Source organism: Echinops telfairi, unplaced genomic scaffold (genome assembly GCF_000313985.2).
Source record: "Echinops telfairi isolate 266 unplaced genomic scaffold, ASM31398v2 ScPeMD7_7416;HRSCAF=8454, whole genome shotgun sequence".
Classification (NCBI taxonomy): Eukaryota; Metazoa; Chordata; class Mammalia; order Afrosoricida; family Tenrecidae; genus Echinops; species Echinops telfairi.
In genome coordinates this window covers 798,203-810,684 of record NW_022111316.1, presented here as the reverse complement: position 1 = coordinate 810,684, position 12,482 = coordinate 798,203, and the positions used below count along the sequence as shown (strand labels likewise).

General features: G+C 60.7%; 1 protein-coding gene across 3 annotated transcripts; it reads left to right on the top strand.

The window, feature by feature from the left end:
- Positions 1–25: 25 nt before the first annotated feature.
- On the top strand, positions 26–11,272 carry TKFC (triokinase and FMN cyclase). Of its 3 annotated transcripts, XM_045297033.1 has the most exons (19): positions 115–198; positions 294–381; positions 1,128–1,226; positions 3,994–4,183; positions 5,446–5,556; positions 5,645–5,826; positions 7,005–7,083; positions 7,221–7,310; positions 7,763–7,797; positions 7,880–7,964; positions 8,132–8,221; positions 8,542–8,658; positions 8,922–9,041; positions 9,178–9,315; positions 9,978–10,084; positions 10,161–10,264; positions 10,359–10,392; positions 10,493–10,582; positions 10,901–11,272. In XM_045297033.1, the coding sequence occupies exons 3-19, from the start codon at positions 1,224–1,226 to the stop codon at positions 11,051–11,053; spliced, it is 1,728 nt and encodes a 575-aa protein (XP_045152968.1). In that variant the 5' UTR covers positions 115–198; positions 294–381; positions 1,128–1,223; the 3' UTR covers positions 11,054–11,272. The 3 variants fall into 3 exon arrangements, with proteins under 3 accessions (XP_045152969.1, XP_045152968.1, XP_012863269.2); XM_045297034.1 differs by lacking the exons at positions 115–198; positions 294–381 and adding an exon at positions 26–48; XM_013007815.2 differs by lacking the exon at positions 294–381 and having other exon boundaries at positions 140–198.
- Positions 11,273–12,482: the final 1,210 nt, after the last annotated feature.

Genomic DNA, 12,482 nt, shown 5'->3' with positions numbered 1-12,482 from the left:
CGCAGATGGCCGTGGAGAGAAGCGGTGGAGGGCGCGTGGCGACGGGAGGTGTGTCCTGCTGCCTTCGGAGCTCGTCCGCCCATCCCCACCCCCCACTCTTAACGGGCCCCGCCCTCCCTCGACACCCCTGCTTCAGAGTGGTTCCCCTTTTTGGAACCCGGAAGGGAAGGGAGGTGACTGGTGGGGAACCCAGACCAGGTCGGTCCCTCCCGCCTCCTAACCCAGCGGGTGTCCTCCGCCCCCCCCCTCCCCCCGCATCTTAGGGACCCCAGGATTGTATTTTCATTCGATAGACCTTGAAGGATTCCTTACTTAGCAACGCTAGTGCCGCCATCGCTGTTTAAAATCTGACCCCAAACCTACAACCCAAATTTGGTCCAGGTGAGAACTTCCATGGCCCAGGTGGGAGGTCAGGTGCTCCTGCAGCCTACAGTCAGCCTTCCATCAGACAAGCTTCCCAAGGACCTGGGACCCACATGGTTACAGAGGCCCCATATTCCAGATGAGAAAACAAGCTGGGGTTCAGAATTATTGGCCCCAGATCCCCCAAGAAGTTCAGAGCCCAGCTAGCTAGGAACAAAGCCAGGTCTTCCCACCCAGGGGGCTTCTTCTCACTGCACACCTGGCGTGAGCCACCTTTCACCCAGCCCCAAGATGACCTAGGCTGAGCACACACACCAGAGACCCACTTAAGTTTGGAGACACGGGCTTTGTAAAAAGACTAGGTACAGACTGTGGACAGGTCTCCAGACCTTCCTGCATCTGCTTCCTGGGTGGAGTCTCAATTCCAGCAGCCTCCCTTGCCTCTGAAGGTCTTTGTAAACACTCTCAGGCACTGCCCATGTAAGAGGGGCAGTTACTCAGTGGGTGATTTGCTCGGGGGTGGGGGTGGGGGTGGTGAGGGGGTCCTTCAGCTGGTAGGGGTTGATCTGTCTCCCTCCCGGCAGCCGAGTGCATCTTGATGAACCTTGGTCAGCCCACACTCTGCCCCATCCCCAGAGCACGAACTAGAGTTTGGACTTGGGTCAAAGTCTGGGCAGCTCCCTCATTACTAGGGCACCAGTAGCATGACTGGGCCAATCTGCCCACGTGCTTCCAGCAGCTCATATCCTTACCCACTCTTGCAGGTGCAGCTGCCACCTGCCTCGTGAGCACAGAGACAGGCAGCTCACTCCCACAGAACCACTTGTCCTTCAGCTCAGCACAAAAGTGTGAACGCCACCATGGTGAGTCCCCCCCCTGGGCCAGGGCAAGGGAAGGACACTATGGTTTTAGGACAGGGGGGGTGGCCCAGCCCTGGCCATTACTGAGTCCCTTTTACCCTGAGCAAGAGATGCTGCAGCTTCCTCAGTGCATTAGGGGATCCTGTCTCCGGAGGTGGCCCCTGCTTCTCGCCACTTTCTGGAGCCCTCTGGCCCCAGCCAGGCCTGGGGCTGCCGCCTCAGAAGGCCTCCAAGGATGGTCACACTTCCCGAGTCTGCATTGTACTTTTAGATTAGGACATTACCGGGTACCTCCTCTGGGTAGTGATGCATTAGAACTGGGCCTGCTTTTAAGCTGACTCTTATGGGGGGAGGTCAGATGCTTAATCCTCCCTGAAGGCAATCTACCAGACTGCTGTCTCCCCCCACCACAGGGGTGGGCCTGCTCTCTGCTGCTAGAGACAATGGATTGCTTCTCCCTAAGGCTTGCGACCATTAGCTTGGTTCCTGTAGGTGTTCACACCCAACTGAACAGGTCAAAGTTAAGCTGCCATCCTAAATCTAGGATCCGCCCATCTTGTCAGTGTATACCCCCAATCCCTCCTCTTCCTAGTGTGTGTATGCCCCTAGACCACCTCGTCTCATTGGTGTATAACTTATAGTGCAACCCCTTCCTGTGACGCATGTCTACTTGGAATTAGTGTGCTTGCATGCCCCCAATAGGTATATAGGCCTGGGTTAGCAATAGAGCTCCCGCCTCCTCTCTCCTCCTTCTCTCCTCCATTTCCCTTTCCCTTTCCCCTTGTCCTCCTTCCCTTCCGCCTCTCTCCGAGTGGACCACCAAGTGGGGCTGAGGTGAGCAGTGCTACCATGTAATGTATCTGACTCCATTATTGTAATATCTCTTCTATTGCTCATGCTCTCGATGACTTTAATATAATATTTATTTATATATCTCAACCGTACAATTGTGCTTACTGAACCCGTGGGTAGTGGTGGGGGGCTGCCCCCCCAACCTTAATACTACAGACTTTCTGCTGACCAGAGCTGCTCTCCTCAGCCCAGTGAAAAGCCCATCAGAATGGTCCTAGTGCCAGAGTTGGCAGAATGAGCTAGGTGCTGGCAAGCAGGAACCTCTGCCTTTTGAAAGCGCACCTTGCCAGGAGCTGGCTCAACTGTAGGCCATGCCCGTCCACCAGGTGGTGCTGGGAGCCTGGCCCTAGAGTCCCTTTGGGGCCCCAGTCTCACCTCTTCAGGACAAAGGCAGGAGCTGCAGCCCTGGCTGGCTGGGCTGATGATGTTTCCAAAGTAGATTGGCAGGCTTTTCTTCTGAGATCTGCCTGGGTGGACTTGAACTTTCAACCCTTCAGTTAGGCACCATGAAACTATCAGCATGCCCCAGCGACTCCTTCATAGTAGACATGCTCTTGTGCGTGCAAAAAAAGTATCCCAGATAGAAAAGAAAAGCCTCCCAGCCATCAAGCCGATGCCGACGCATCGCGACAGAACAGAACTTCCCATTTGGGTTTCTGAGACTGTCACTTTTGACGTGAGTGGAAAGCCTCATCTTTCTCCTGAAGAGCAGCTCGTGGCTTCGAACGCGTGATCTTGTAGTTAGCAGCCCAACAGGTAAGCACCACTCCTCCAGGGCTCTTCATCACAGGTATAGATGACACACTTTCCACTGCCCCCAAGGCTCTGCTTCCAGGTCGGGCTGCCTCCCCATGGCATCAGAGCCGCTTCGTGGATGGACTGAACTGGCAGGAGTGCCCAGAGGACAAGCTGAGCCTAGCTGGCGTGTGTCTACAGCGATCAGCCCCACGTGGTTGTCACCACACAGAGCAAACAGTCGCTGAACCTGTTCACTGTCCATTAGGCCCACGCTTACCCTGCATCTTCCTCCCCCTCCCCCCCGCCCTGCCCCATACTTTGGACGTGTTGTCAGGAGAGACTAAGCCCTGGAGAAGGACATCGCGCTCCACAAAGTGGAAGGGCAGCAGAAAGAGAAAGGGCCTCGATGAGAAGGTTGACAGTGGCTGCAATGATGGGCTCTTGTGAGGCTGGTGCAGCATTTCCTTCTGCTGGGCACCGGGTCACTATGGGTCGGAACCGACTCGGCCCCTCACAGCAACAAGAGCCCCGGGCTGCTCACCCCTGCTCCCTGGGGCCAGGCCCTCCGAGCCATTCCATCTAGCCTCGGTCCTGCACCGACCCTGCATTCACACCTCCACATCTTGGCTCATGCTTCCCCTGGGCCTAGGCTGCCCTCCCTCCTTCCTGTGCTGTGCTCCCTACTCCCTTTCACCTCCCAGCCCCCACCTACACTCCACACAGGCTTCCAAGGCCGAGGCCCTTCTGGTTCTCCATCACACATGGCATCACGGCTGGCTCGTCCCTTAGTAGGTAGAGTGGCCTCTTCCATCCTCTCTGCCCACGGCTGAGCCCTGACCCTGGCCGACCAGGGAAGGGTCTGTGTAGCATCTCGGTGGCCCAGGGCCCCTTCTTTGACAGGAGAAGGGTGTTCGCTCCCAGCTTTGTTAGGTATACGTTCGGTTGCCTTTGTTCTCTTGACCTCAAAGCCAATTTCTGGCTGAACCCAAGCCATGGTACAGAGCATTCCATGCTTCTGGCCCTGAACACGGAGCCACTCATTGGCAAGGAGTGTCACAGCGTCCTCCAGCTGTGACAGTGCCACCCAAGCCCGGAGCCTGCTGTGCTCCCAGAGCTGCTGGGTGGGGTGGGACAGGAATCTGCTGCCCGCACCTGAGCCACTGCCTGGTCCTGCCCACAGACCTCCAAGAAGCTCATGAACTCGGTGACAGGCTGTGCTGACGACGCGCTCGCAGGCCTGGTGGCCTGCAACCCCAACCTACAGCTCCTGCAGGGCCACCGGGTGGCCCTCCGGTCCGACCTAGACAGCCTCAAGGGCCAGGTGGCACTGCTGTCGGGTGGGGGCTCCGGCCACGAGCCCGCCCATGCCGGTGAGTAGAGGCAGTAGAGGCAGGGTGGTGGGTCGAGGCAGGAGGACGGGGCCCCCAGGAGCTGCTCAGGCCGGGGTGAGGTTCAGGATAGCCTGGCCCAGAGCCGGGAGCTGGCTTCTGATTCCCATTCCCTAGTGGGGTCTGGAGCCCATCCTGGCTGCTCTCTGTCTCTGGGCCTCAGTTCAGCCAGTGATGCTTCCGGCCGCCCTCTGAGCATCCAGTGTTCTCTGGGTCCTCCTTGCCTCCCGGCCTTGCTTTGAATCCCCGAACAAGTACTCACCTTGCAGTTTCCCCCACACTTGGGTACAGCCCTGGACTGGCCCCTGTCCAGGGCAGTGGACCCCATCCTTCCTTACTCCCAAGAGAGCTCCTGGAGGACAGGGACCAGTTGTGTCATCTGTACCCTGCCTACCTCCCCTGGAGAGTCCCTTCACTCAACCAGCAAACGGGTAGGCACCTGCTGGGTGCCGGGCATGGCTCTGGGCACCGAAATAGGAGCCCACAGACCAGGCCCCTGCTCCCACGGAGCTTAGACTTCTCGGAGGAGACAGGCAAGAGCCAGGCAAACGAGGCAAAGAGGTGCAGTGAGAGACACAGGTGTGGTTGAGGCCATCAGACAGGCTGTGTTAGTGGGGGACTTGAACCTCCTCTCAGCAGATTGGAAGTCCACAGTCAGGGCACCAGCTCTCAGGGGAGGCTTTCTCTGTCAGCTCAAGGGGAAGGTCCTTGTCTCCTTTCAACAGCTGTGGCCCAGGCACCCCTTGGAGATCAATCTCCATGAGTCTTGGCATCACGCTTCCTCTGTGTCTAATTGGTTCTCAGCACGGGTGGGTACCCCAGGCCAAAGGATGTGCTCAGTTCTTGGCTATTCTCTCTCGGTGATTCTGAGACCCTCCTCTCTGATCTCTTCCGCACACTCCAGAAACCCTCCTGACGCCAGATCAGGGCTGTGACCACAGTAAGAGCGTAGCAGGTCACAGTGCAATACGATGACACATATGCCAAGTTATATCGTCAAGTAACTGCCAAACCGCTGAGTATCACAGCCCAGCCAAGTTGGCCCTTATACAATTCAAGCCATAACACGGGGTAAAGCAACAGGGTGGGTGACTATGCATGCATGGAGGCAGGGGCACTCCTGGGGCCTCAGTCATGCAGCCGTCCTCTGGGGCACCCACCCAGGCCTGCTAGTGCCCGGCCAACACTGTGGGCTGCCCCAAGGACTTAGACAATGCCCCTCGCCCACCCCGCCCTGCCTCTAGGTTTCATAGGGAAAGGGATGCTGACTGGGGTCATCGCGGGCGCCGTGTTCACCTCCCCAGCTGTGGGCAGCATTTTGGCAGCCATCCGGGCAGTGGCCCAGGCAGGCACAGGTAGGACTGGCTCCCAAGTGGCAGGGGTGGGGGCACAGCAGGTGGCCGAGGACAAGCATCCTGGGGGCCCTGCCCCCTGCTTCCACAGCGGGGACCCTCCTCATCGTGAAGAACTACACGGGGGACCGGCTGAACTTCGGCCTGGCCCGGGAGCAGGCCCGAGCGGAGGGCCTCCCCGTGGAGATGGTGGTCATTGGGGACGACAGCGCCTTCACGGTTCTGAAGAAGGCAGGCAGGCGGGGACTGTGTGGCACCGTGCTCATACACAAGGTGAGACCCCTGCCCCTGGTCAGACCTTCCCGTGACAGCCCCTCTTCTACCCAGACCCTCCTCCTAGGGTCCCTGAGACCCCAGGCGGGGCAGCCAGGGATTGCCACAGCTCCTGAGCCTGGAGCCCGCTCCGTAGAGATCCTATCTGCCGTCTGGGGGGCTTTTCCTGGCCTCCTCAGCACCCTAGACTGGCTAAGAACCCCCATGGGGCACCGATAACACCCGGGTGAGCTCTGCTGTGGCATTTCCCACCTGGCAGTAACTTGTCTGTGTCTGCTTTCCCACCTGCTCCACAGACCATAAGCTCCCTCGAGTCTGTGACTGAACCAGGCTCCCCACCCCACCCCCAGCCACCAGAGCATAATAGATGCCTGGTAAATATGAGGCTGGTGGATGGTTGAGTGGATGGATGGATGGATAGATAGATAGACAGACAGACAGACACATCAGAGTGGGTGGGTGGGTGGATGGGTGATGGATAGATAGATAGACAGACAGACAGACACATCAGAGTGGGTGGGTGGGTGGATGGGTGGTGGATGGATAGATGGATGGATAGCTGGGTGAGTGAGAGTGGGTGGGGGGGATAGGTGAGTGGATGGATGGGTAAATGGGTAGGTAGATAGATAGGTGAGTGGACAGATGGTGGGTGGGTGGATGGATAGCTGGGTGAGTAAGTGAGAGAGTAGGTGGATGGGTTGATGCCTGAATGGGTGGATGGATGGATGGATAGATCGCTGGGTGAGTGGGTAGTAGGTGGATAAGTATCTGGATGTACAGATTGGTGAATGAATGTGGATGGATGGATGGGTGGATAGGTGGTGGTGAATGGGTGAGTGGATAAATGGATGGATAAAGTAAACCACAGCACATGTATCATGGGAATAGAACCCTAGGAATTTGGAAAGCAACTGCCAACTAGCTGGGTGGCATTGGGCAAGTCCCCTGCCCTCTCTGGGCCCATTTCCCCACTGGTCGAGTCCCCTGTGTTCCTGCAGATTTGGCTGGAGCTTTGTGAAGGAGGGGGTACCATCTTTTGACCTGTATGTGGTGGGCCAGGCCGGGTGTGGGGGTGTCAGGGTTCCCTTTCCCAAGGAGACACAGCTCCATCCTGACTTTGACTCCTTTGAGGTGCTTCGACCTCTTGCTTACTGGGGCCTTCTCTTTGTGGGGCACAGGTGGCAGGCGCCCTGGCTGAGGCTGGTGTGGGGCTCGAGGAAATCACCAGGCGGGTGAGCGAGGTCGCCAACGTCATGGGTGAGTGCAGCCCAGGTCTCTGCCAGCTGTCTGCAGGGAGGAGGGGGGCCGTCTTGAGGACCAGAGCTGGGTGGTGCGCCATCCCTAGGACCAGAGCGGGGCCGAGCAGTAACCTTTCTGCACCTGCTCTCTGCCAGGCACCCTTGGGGTGAGCTTGTCCTCCTGCAGCGTTCCTGGCTCCAAGCCCACCTTCGAGCTCTCCACCGGTGAAGTGGAGCTGGGCCTGGGTGAGCAGCTGGCCCCACACTGGTCTCTCTCTCTTTCTCTCTGTCTCTCTCTGGCTCTTCCCTGCTCCCTGCTCCTCTGCTGAAGCACCTGTTGGTGCACATGGCTTCTCTCCTGGCCCAGCCTGCCTGATAGCGTGTACACACCCAGGACGCCCCACCCACCCACCACCTGGCCTGCTCTTCCATCTTTCCTGGGGCCACCTCCCCCGCCAGCATGCTGCCCTTGTCTCCAGGGCTGTTCAGAGCTGCTAGCTTGTCTAAATGCTTGCCCCCCGGGCCTCCCAGCCCCCGAGGTCACAGTACAGGTCCCCTATGGCCTCCTCCCTGATTCTGCCCTGGGCGCCCCTCTCCCCACCCTAGCACACAGTGCCAGCTGACCACTGTGCTGAGCCCTAGGTAAGGTGTGGGAGCCTGGCCCCTGCCCGGGTGGTCAGCGGCGACTGTGTCCACAGGTATCCACGGGGAAGCTGGCGTCCGGCGGATCAAGGTAGGGGCCTCCCTGGCCTGGCTGCCCGCCCTGTGCTAGCCTGAGGCTGTGTGCCCGGGCTCACCCTTGGCTCCCCTGACAGATGGCCACAGCTGACGAGGTCGTGAAGCTGATGCTCGACCACATGACCAACCCCTCCAACGCGTCCCACGTGCCTGTGCAATCAGGTGAGCAGCCTCCTCCCCATCCTCCTCACCACCCCCACTGTGCCCGGGGCGCCCAGCATCTCCTGGGCCCCTGCAGTCAGGTGGACAGCCTCTCCTCCACCCCACACGCCCCCACCTCTCTGCACCCAGGGCCCACTGCCTCTCATCAAGCCCTTGGGTCTCCCCAGGCTCCTCGGTGGTGCTGGTGGTCAACAACCTGGGTGGCCTGTCCTTTCTGGAACTGGGTATTGTTGCCGACGCTGCTGTACGCACCCTGGGTGAGCCCCACGCTGCAGCCGAGTCACCACTCCGTGACCTCACTGCGCCCCACCTCAGCTCCTGCTGTAAAGCAGGGGAGCTAGTAGCCCTGCCTCGTAGGTCTGCTGTGCAGGCCCCTGGGAGAAACAGCCAGGCCTGGCAGCTGGAGGCTGAAGGGGGGGCCCTCCAGGACGGTGGCCTGTGGGGCCCGGAGGAAAGGCGGCCTCTCCCCACAGACCTCAGAGCGCCTGCCTTTGTACCTTCCCCTCTCTCCCTGTGCTCTGAGGGTGGCCGGGAGGCCGCCCACTCACCTCATGGACCTCCTGCCCTGGCTCTGCAGAGGCCCGCGGGGTGAAGATTGCCCGCGCCCTGGTGGGCACTTTCATGTCTGCACTGGAGATGGCTGGTGTTTCCCTGACCCTCCTGCTGGCCGACGAGCCCCTCCTGAAACTGATTGGTGAGACTGGAACGCTGGAGTGGGAGCCCCATGCGGCCTGGCCAGTAGACTTGAGCTCTGGGCCTGGTGAGGCGGCCTTTCTAGCTCTGCCAGCCCCACTGCAGGGGACTGTGGAGGTGCCCCTGCCTCGCCCCCTGCACACAGCGGGCACCCATTTTCCAGGGAGCTCGCCTTCCTTCAGGGCAGGAGGCCACCTGCTCGCCTTCCTTGGGGCTGGCTGCTTGTGCCTCACGGAAGGATCCTGCTGTCTTGCTGGTCCCCAGATGCTGAAACCAGTGCCTCAGGCTGGACCAACACGGCAAAGGTCTCTGTGACTGGGCGCACTCGGAGCCGGGCTGCCCCCGCTGAGCCCCCGGAGATCCCCGACTCCACTGCTGCCAGAGGTACCCAACTCTGCTGTTGTGGAAGGGGCAACTTCCCTGGTGGTCAGGGCTGTAGGCCTGAGCCCCAAGCGGGTGGGGGTTGCCCAGTGGTCAGCCTGGGTTGTGAGCAGGACCAGGCTGACCCCTGCCCCTCCAGGGTCAACATCAAAGCGGATGGTGCCGGTGCTGGAGCGGGTGTGCAGCACGCTTCTGGGCCTGGAGGAGCACCTGAACGCCCTGGACCGGGCAGCCGGGGACGGCGACTGTGGCACCACCCACAGCCGCGCGGCCACAGGTCAGAGAGGGGCGTTCCAGCTGTCCCCACCTTTTCTCCCTTTGCCAAGTAGCACCACTCACTACCTTAGCACCCCCTCCCCCTGCTTCGAGCACCACAAACACAGGGGGATGGGCCCCTCCTCCAATGAAGGTCTACCCTTAGACCCCACAGGGGTCGGCCCATGGCAGGAGCGTGAGTTAACACAAGGAAGCAAGCTGGTGACTGCGCCCCGCCTGTGTCCAGCACAGTGACCCTGTGACTGGCTGGACATCAGGGAGAAGCCTCGTCCCGCTCTCCCTCTCCCCTCTGCCAGCCACACACCCACCGGGCACCAGAGCAGACCGAAAGCACTGCCCCGAGGCAGGTGTCCCGGTGGGCAGAGGGCGCTGGCAGAATGAGGACATGCCCCTCTTCCAGAGCGGAGGGAGTGGGTTGAGGGGGAGGATGTGGAGCTGGGACTTGGGGCGTGAGACGTCAGGATGGGACGGTGTCACCTCCTGATCAGCGGCTGAGGCCTCTCCTCTCCTGGGGGCAGGGGGGGGGGGGTGCTGGCTGGTCCCATTCGACTGCATCCCTGCCACCCTGACCCCTGGACTGGCAGAAGGGCCTGGGTACTAGGGGCGGGGCTGGGGCAGGGCGGCCTCAAGGGTCTCTGAATTCCCTCCCCTCCCTCCCTGCAGCCATCCAGGGTTGGTTGAAGGCGGGCCCGCCCCCCACCAGTCCCGCCCAGCTGCTCTCCCGGTTGTCCGTGCTGCTGTTGGAGAAGATGGGTGGCTCCTCGGGGGCGGTGCGTGCAGCCCAGGGGCTGGATGGGGCGGGGCCGGGGCAGGGCCAGCTGGTGTTCAATGTCCTACCCTCCATAGCTCTATGGCCTCTTCCTGACGGCAGCGGCCCAGCCACTCAGGACCAAGACTGATCTCCCGGCCTGGTCTGCTGCCATGGACGCCGGCCTGGAGGCCATGCAGAGGTGCGCCTCAGAGGGGCAGGGTGGGGGAGCCAGGCCCTGTCCTCACCTCCCAAGGGGAACCCTCGGAAACTTCGTTCCATCCTTTCTCTGCCAGGTATGGCAAGGCTGCCCCCGGGGACAGGACCATGGTAGGTACACCGCAGCTATGATCCCAAACTCTCCCTCTCCCAAGCCCAAACGGCCCCCAAGGGGCTAGGGCTGTGCCTCAGCTCCTCCTTCCCTGTCCAGCTGGACTCGCTGTGGGCTGCAGGGCAGGAGCTACAGGCCTGGAAGAGCCCGGGGGCTGACCTGCTTCAGGTGCTGACCAAAGCTGTCAAGGTGAGTAAGGCCAGGCTGGGGGCTAGCAGGCCACCTCTCGAGGGGTTACCTCCCAGGAATCTGAGCCCAGTGGCCTCCTGGTCCTGTCCACACCTGTGAGGTGGACCTCACAGGGACCTCACCCACAGGACTGCTGAGCCCAGAGCCTGGTACCCAGGCTGTGTGGCCCCAGTCCCAGCAAAGGCCACCCTGTGATGCTAAGGAGGATGCTGGCAGAGCTGGAGCGGGGGACCAGCCGTCACGGCAGAGGGACTCTGCCTGTGATGGCAAAGAGTTCTAGTGGCCCATCCCTGAACCTGCTCCCGCGTCCCCCCTCAGAGTGCCGAAGCTGCAGCTGAGGCCACCAAGCACATGGAGGCAGGAGCCGGAAGAGCCAGCTACATCAGCTCGGCACGGCTGGACCAGCCAGACCCGGGGGCGGTGGCAGCCGCCGCCATCCTCCGCGCCATCCTGGAGGTCCTGCAGAGCTAAGCCCTACCCAGCCCCTCTCTGCTGGCTGTGGTGGCCACCATCCTTTCCCTCTGCCCTGGACCCTCACCCCGCCCCCGCCCCCTGCCCACAGCTCCAGATCAAGACAAAGCTGAGGAGGTCTATGTGCCTGCAGCACTGCCCTCCTGTTCCTTTCATGGAGGAGCGGGGTGGGGACCCTGAGCCCCTGGCAATGCAAGCAATAAACCACAGTGGACAGCATGGCAGCCCATTATCCTCGACCTTTTGACCCTCCTCCAGGCGTGGGCGCAAGTGGGTTCCCCACGACCCAGACCCCAAGGGTCACGTGATGGAGCCCCTTCCCCCCCACACTGCACGCCCTTCATGTGCGGAAGACTGGCGGGAGTGTGCCCACTGCTACTTTACAGCAACTACCCACCCAAGACACCAGCCCCCAGGGTGGGCTCTGGAGCCTCATCGAGGTGCCTGGCAGGGGTTCGGGGAGTGGTGTGGGAAGTGGCCGACAGCATAGGCTGTGGACTTTGAATCCAGCGCCTGAGTCACATGGATCACACGGGCTTGCGTGAACCCATGGCCTCTGCGTGGGAGGACCCCTACCGGCGAGAAGCGCACTACGGGTGGGCTGGGGTCTCTGAGTTCCCCAGCTCTGACAGGAATGGTCACTGCAACCAGGTGGCAGAACCCTGGGAAGGGGCCTCCAGGACCTGCCCCCCCAGGCCCCCAGCCACCCATAGAGCCAGTGTGCACAGCCTGTGGATCCCTGATGGGGAGTCTTGTTTTCCAGGTCTATAGCTAGGAAAGATACCGGAACCTTCTAAACGGTCAAAATGATGACCTGTTAACAAACTACTGTACCTCTAAAGCCATGGACTCTTTAGGGAGCATGCATTTGCAATCCCAGCACATGGGAATCCACCCAGATGGACAGTTGACCACCCAGTGGACCTGGTGCCTCCTGATGGCCCTGCCCCGAGTCTGAGGTCACATGTGTCCGCAGGCCCCATCTCACCCCAGGTCATTTCAGCAGAGGCAGCTTTGATTCCTAGAAAGAGATTTAATGAAAAATGAGCTCCTTGATAAACAAGCGAAGCGCCCTGCATTGAGAGAAGGCTGTGCGCGTCCCACTCAGCAAGTAGAGCCACTGTCCTGGCTCCAGCATCTGCTCGCCAGGCTGTGGGGGCTAACACAGGCCTCAGGCCACCTGTCCACTGCGAATAGCAGCGTGGGCCCTGGGCCCAGCCTGGGGAACAGCGGAGCACCCACACTGGCCCCTCACCTGGAAAGGAGCAAGAGCTCACACCCTGGCCAGGCCCAGAGGCAAACAGTCCTCTCAGGTGCCCAGCAAGGATGGCCTAGAGGGGGCAGTGGTGGTCAACATCCTGTAATGGGACTTTAGCTTTCCAGTTTCATGGGGTCCCAGAAACGGGGCTCGGCAGGGCCCTTCCTGCTG

Bases quoted from the DNA above. Each gene is read 5' to 3' on its own strand.
- TKFC (XM_045297034.1), top strand. The intron at 5,827-7,004 runs GTGAGACCCCTG...TGTGGGGCACAG, and splicing joins GCACCGTGCTCATACACAAG to GTGGCAGGCGCCCTGGCTGA. The intron at 10,085-10,160 runs GTGCGTGCAGCC...TACCCTCCATAG, and splicing joins TGGGTGGCTCCTCGGGGGCG to CTCTATGGCCTCTTCCTGAC.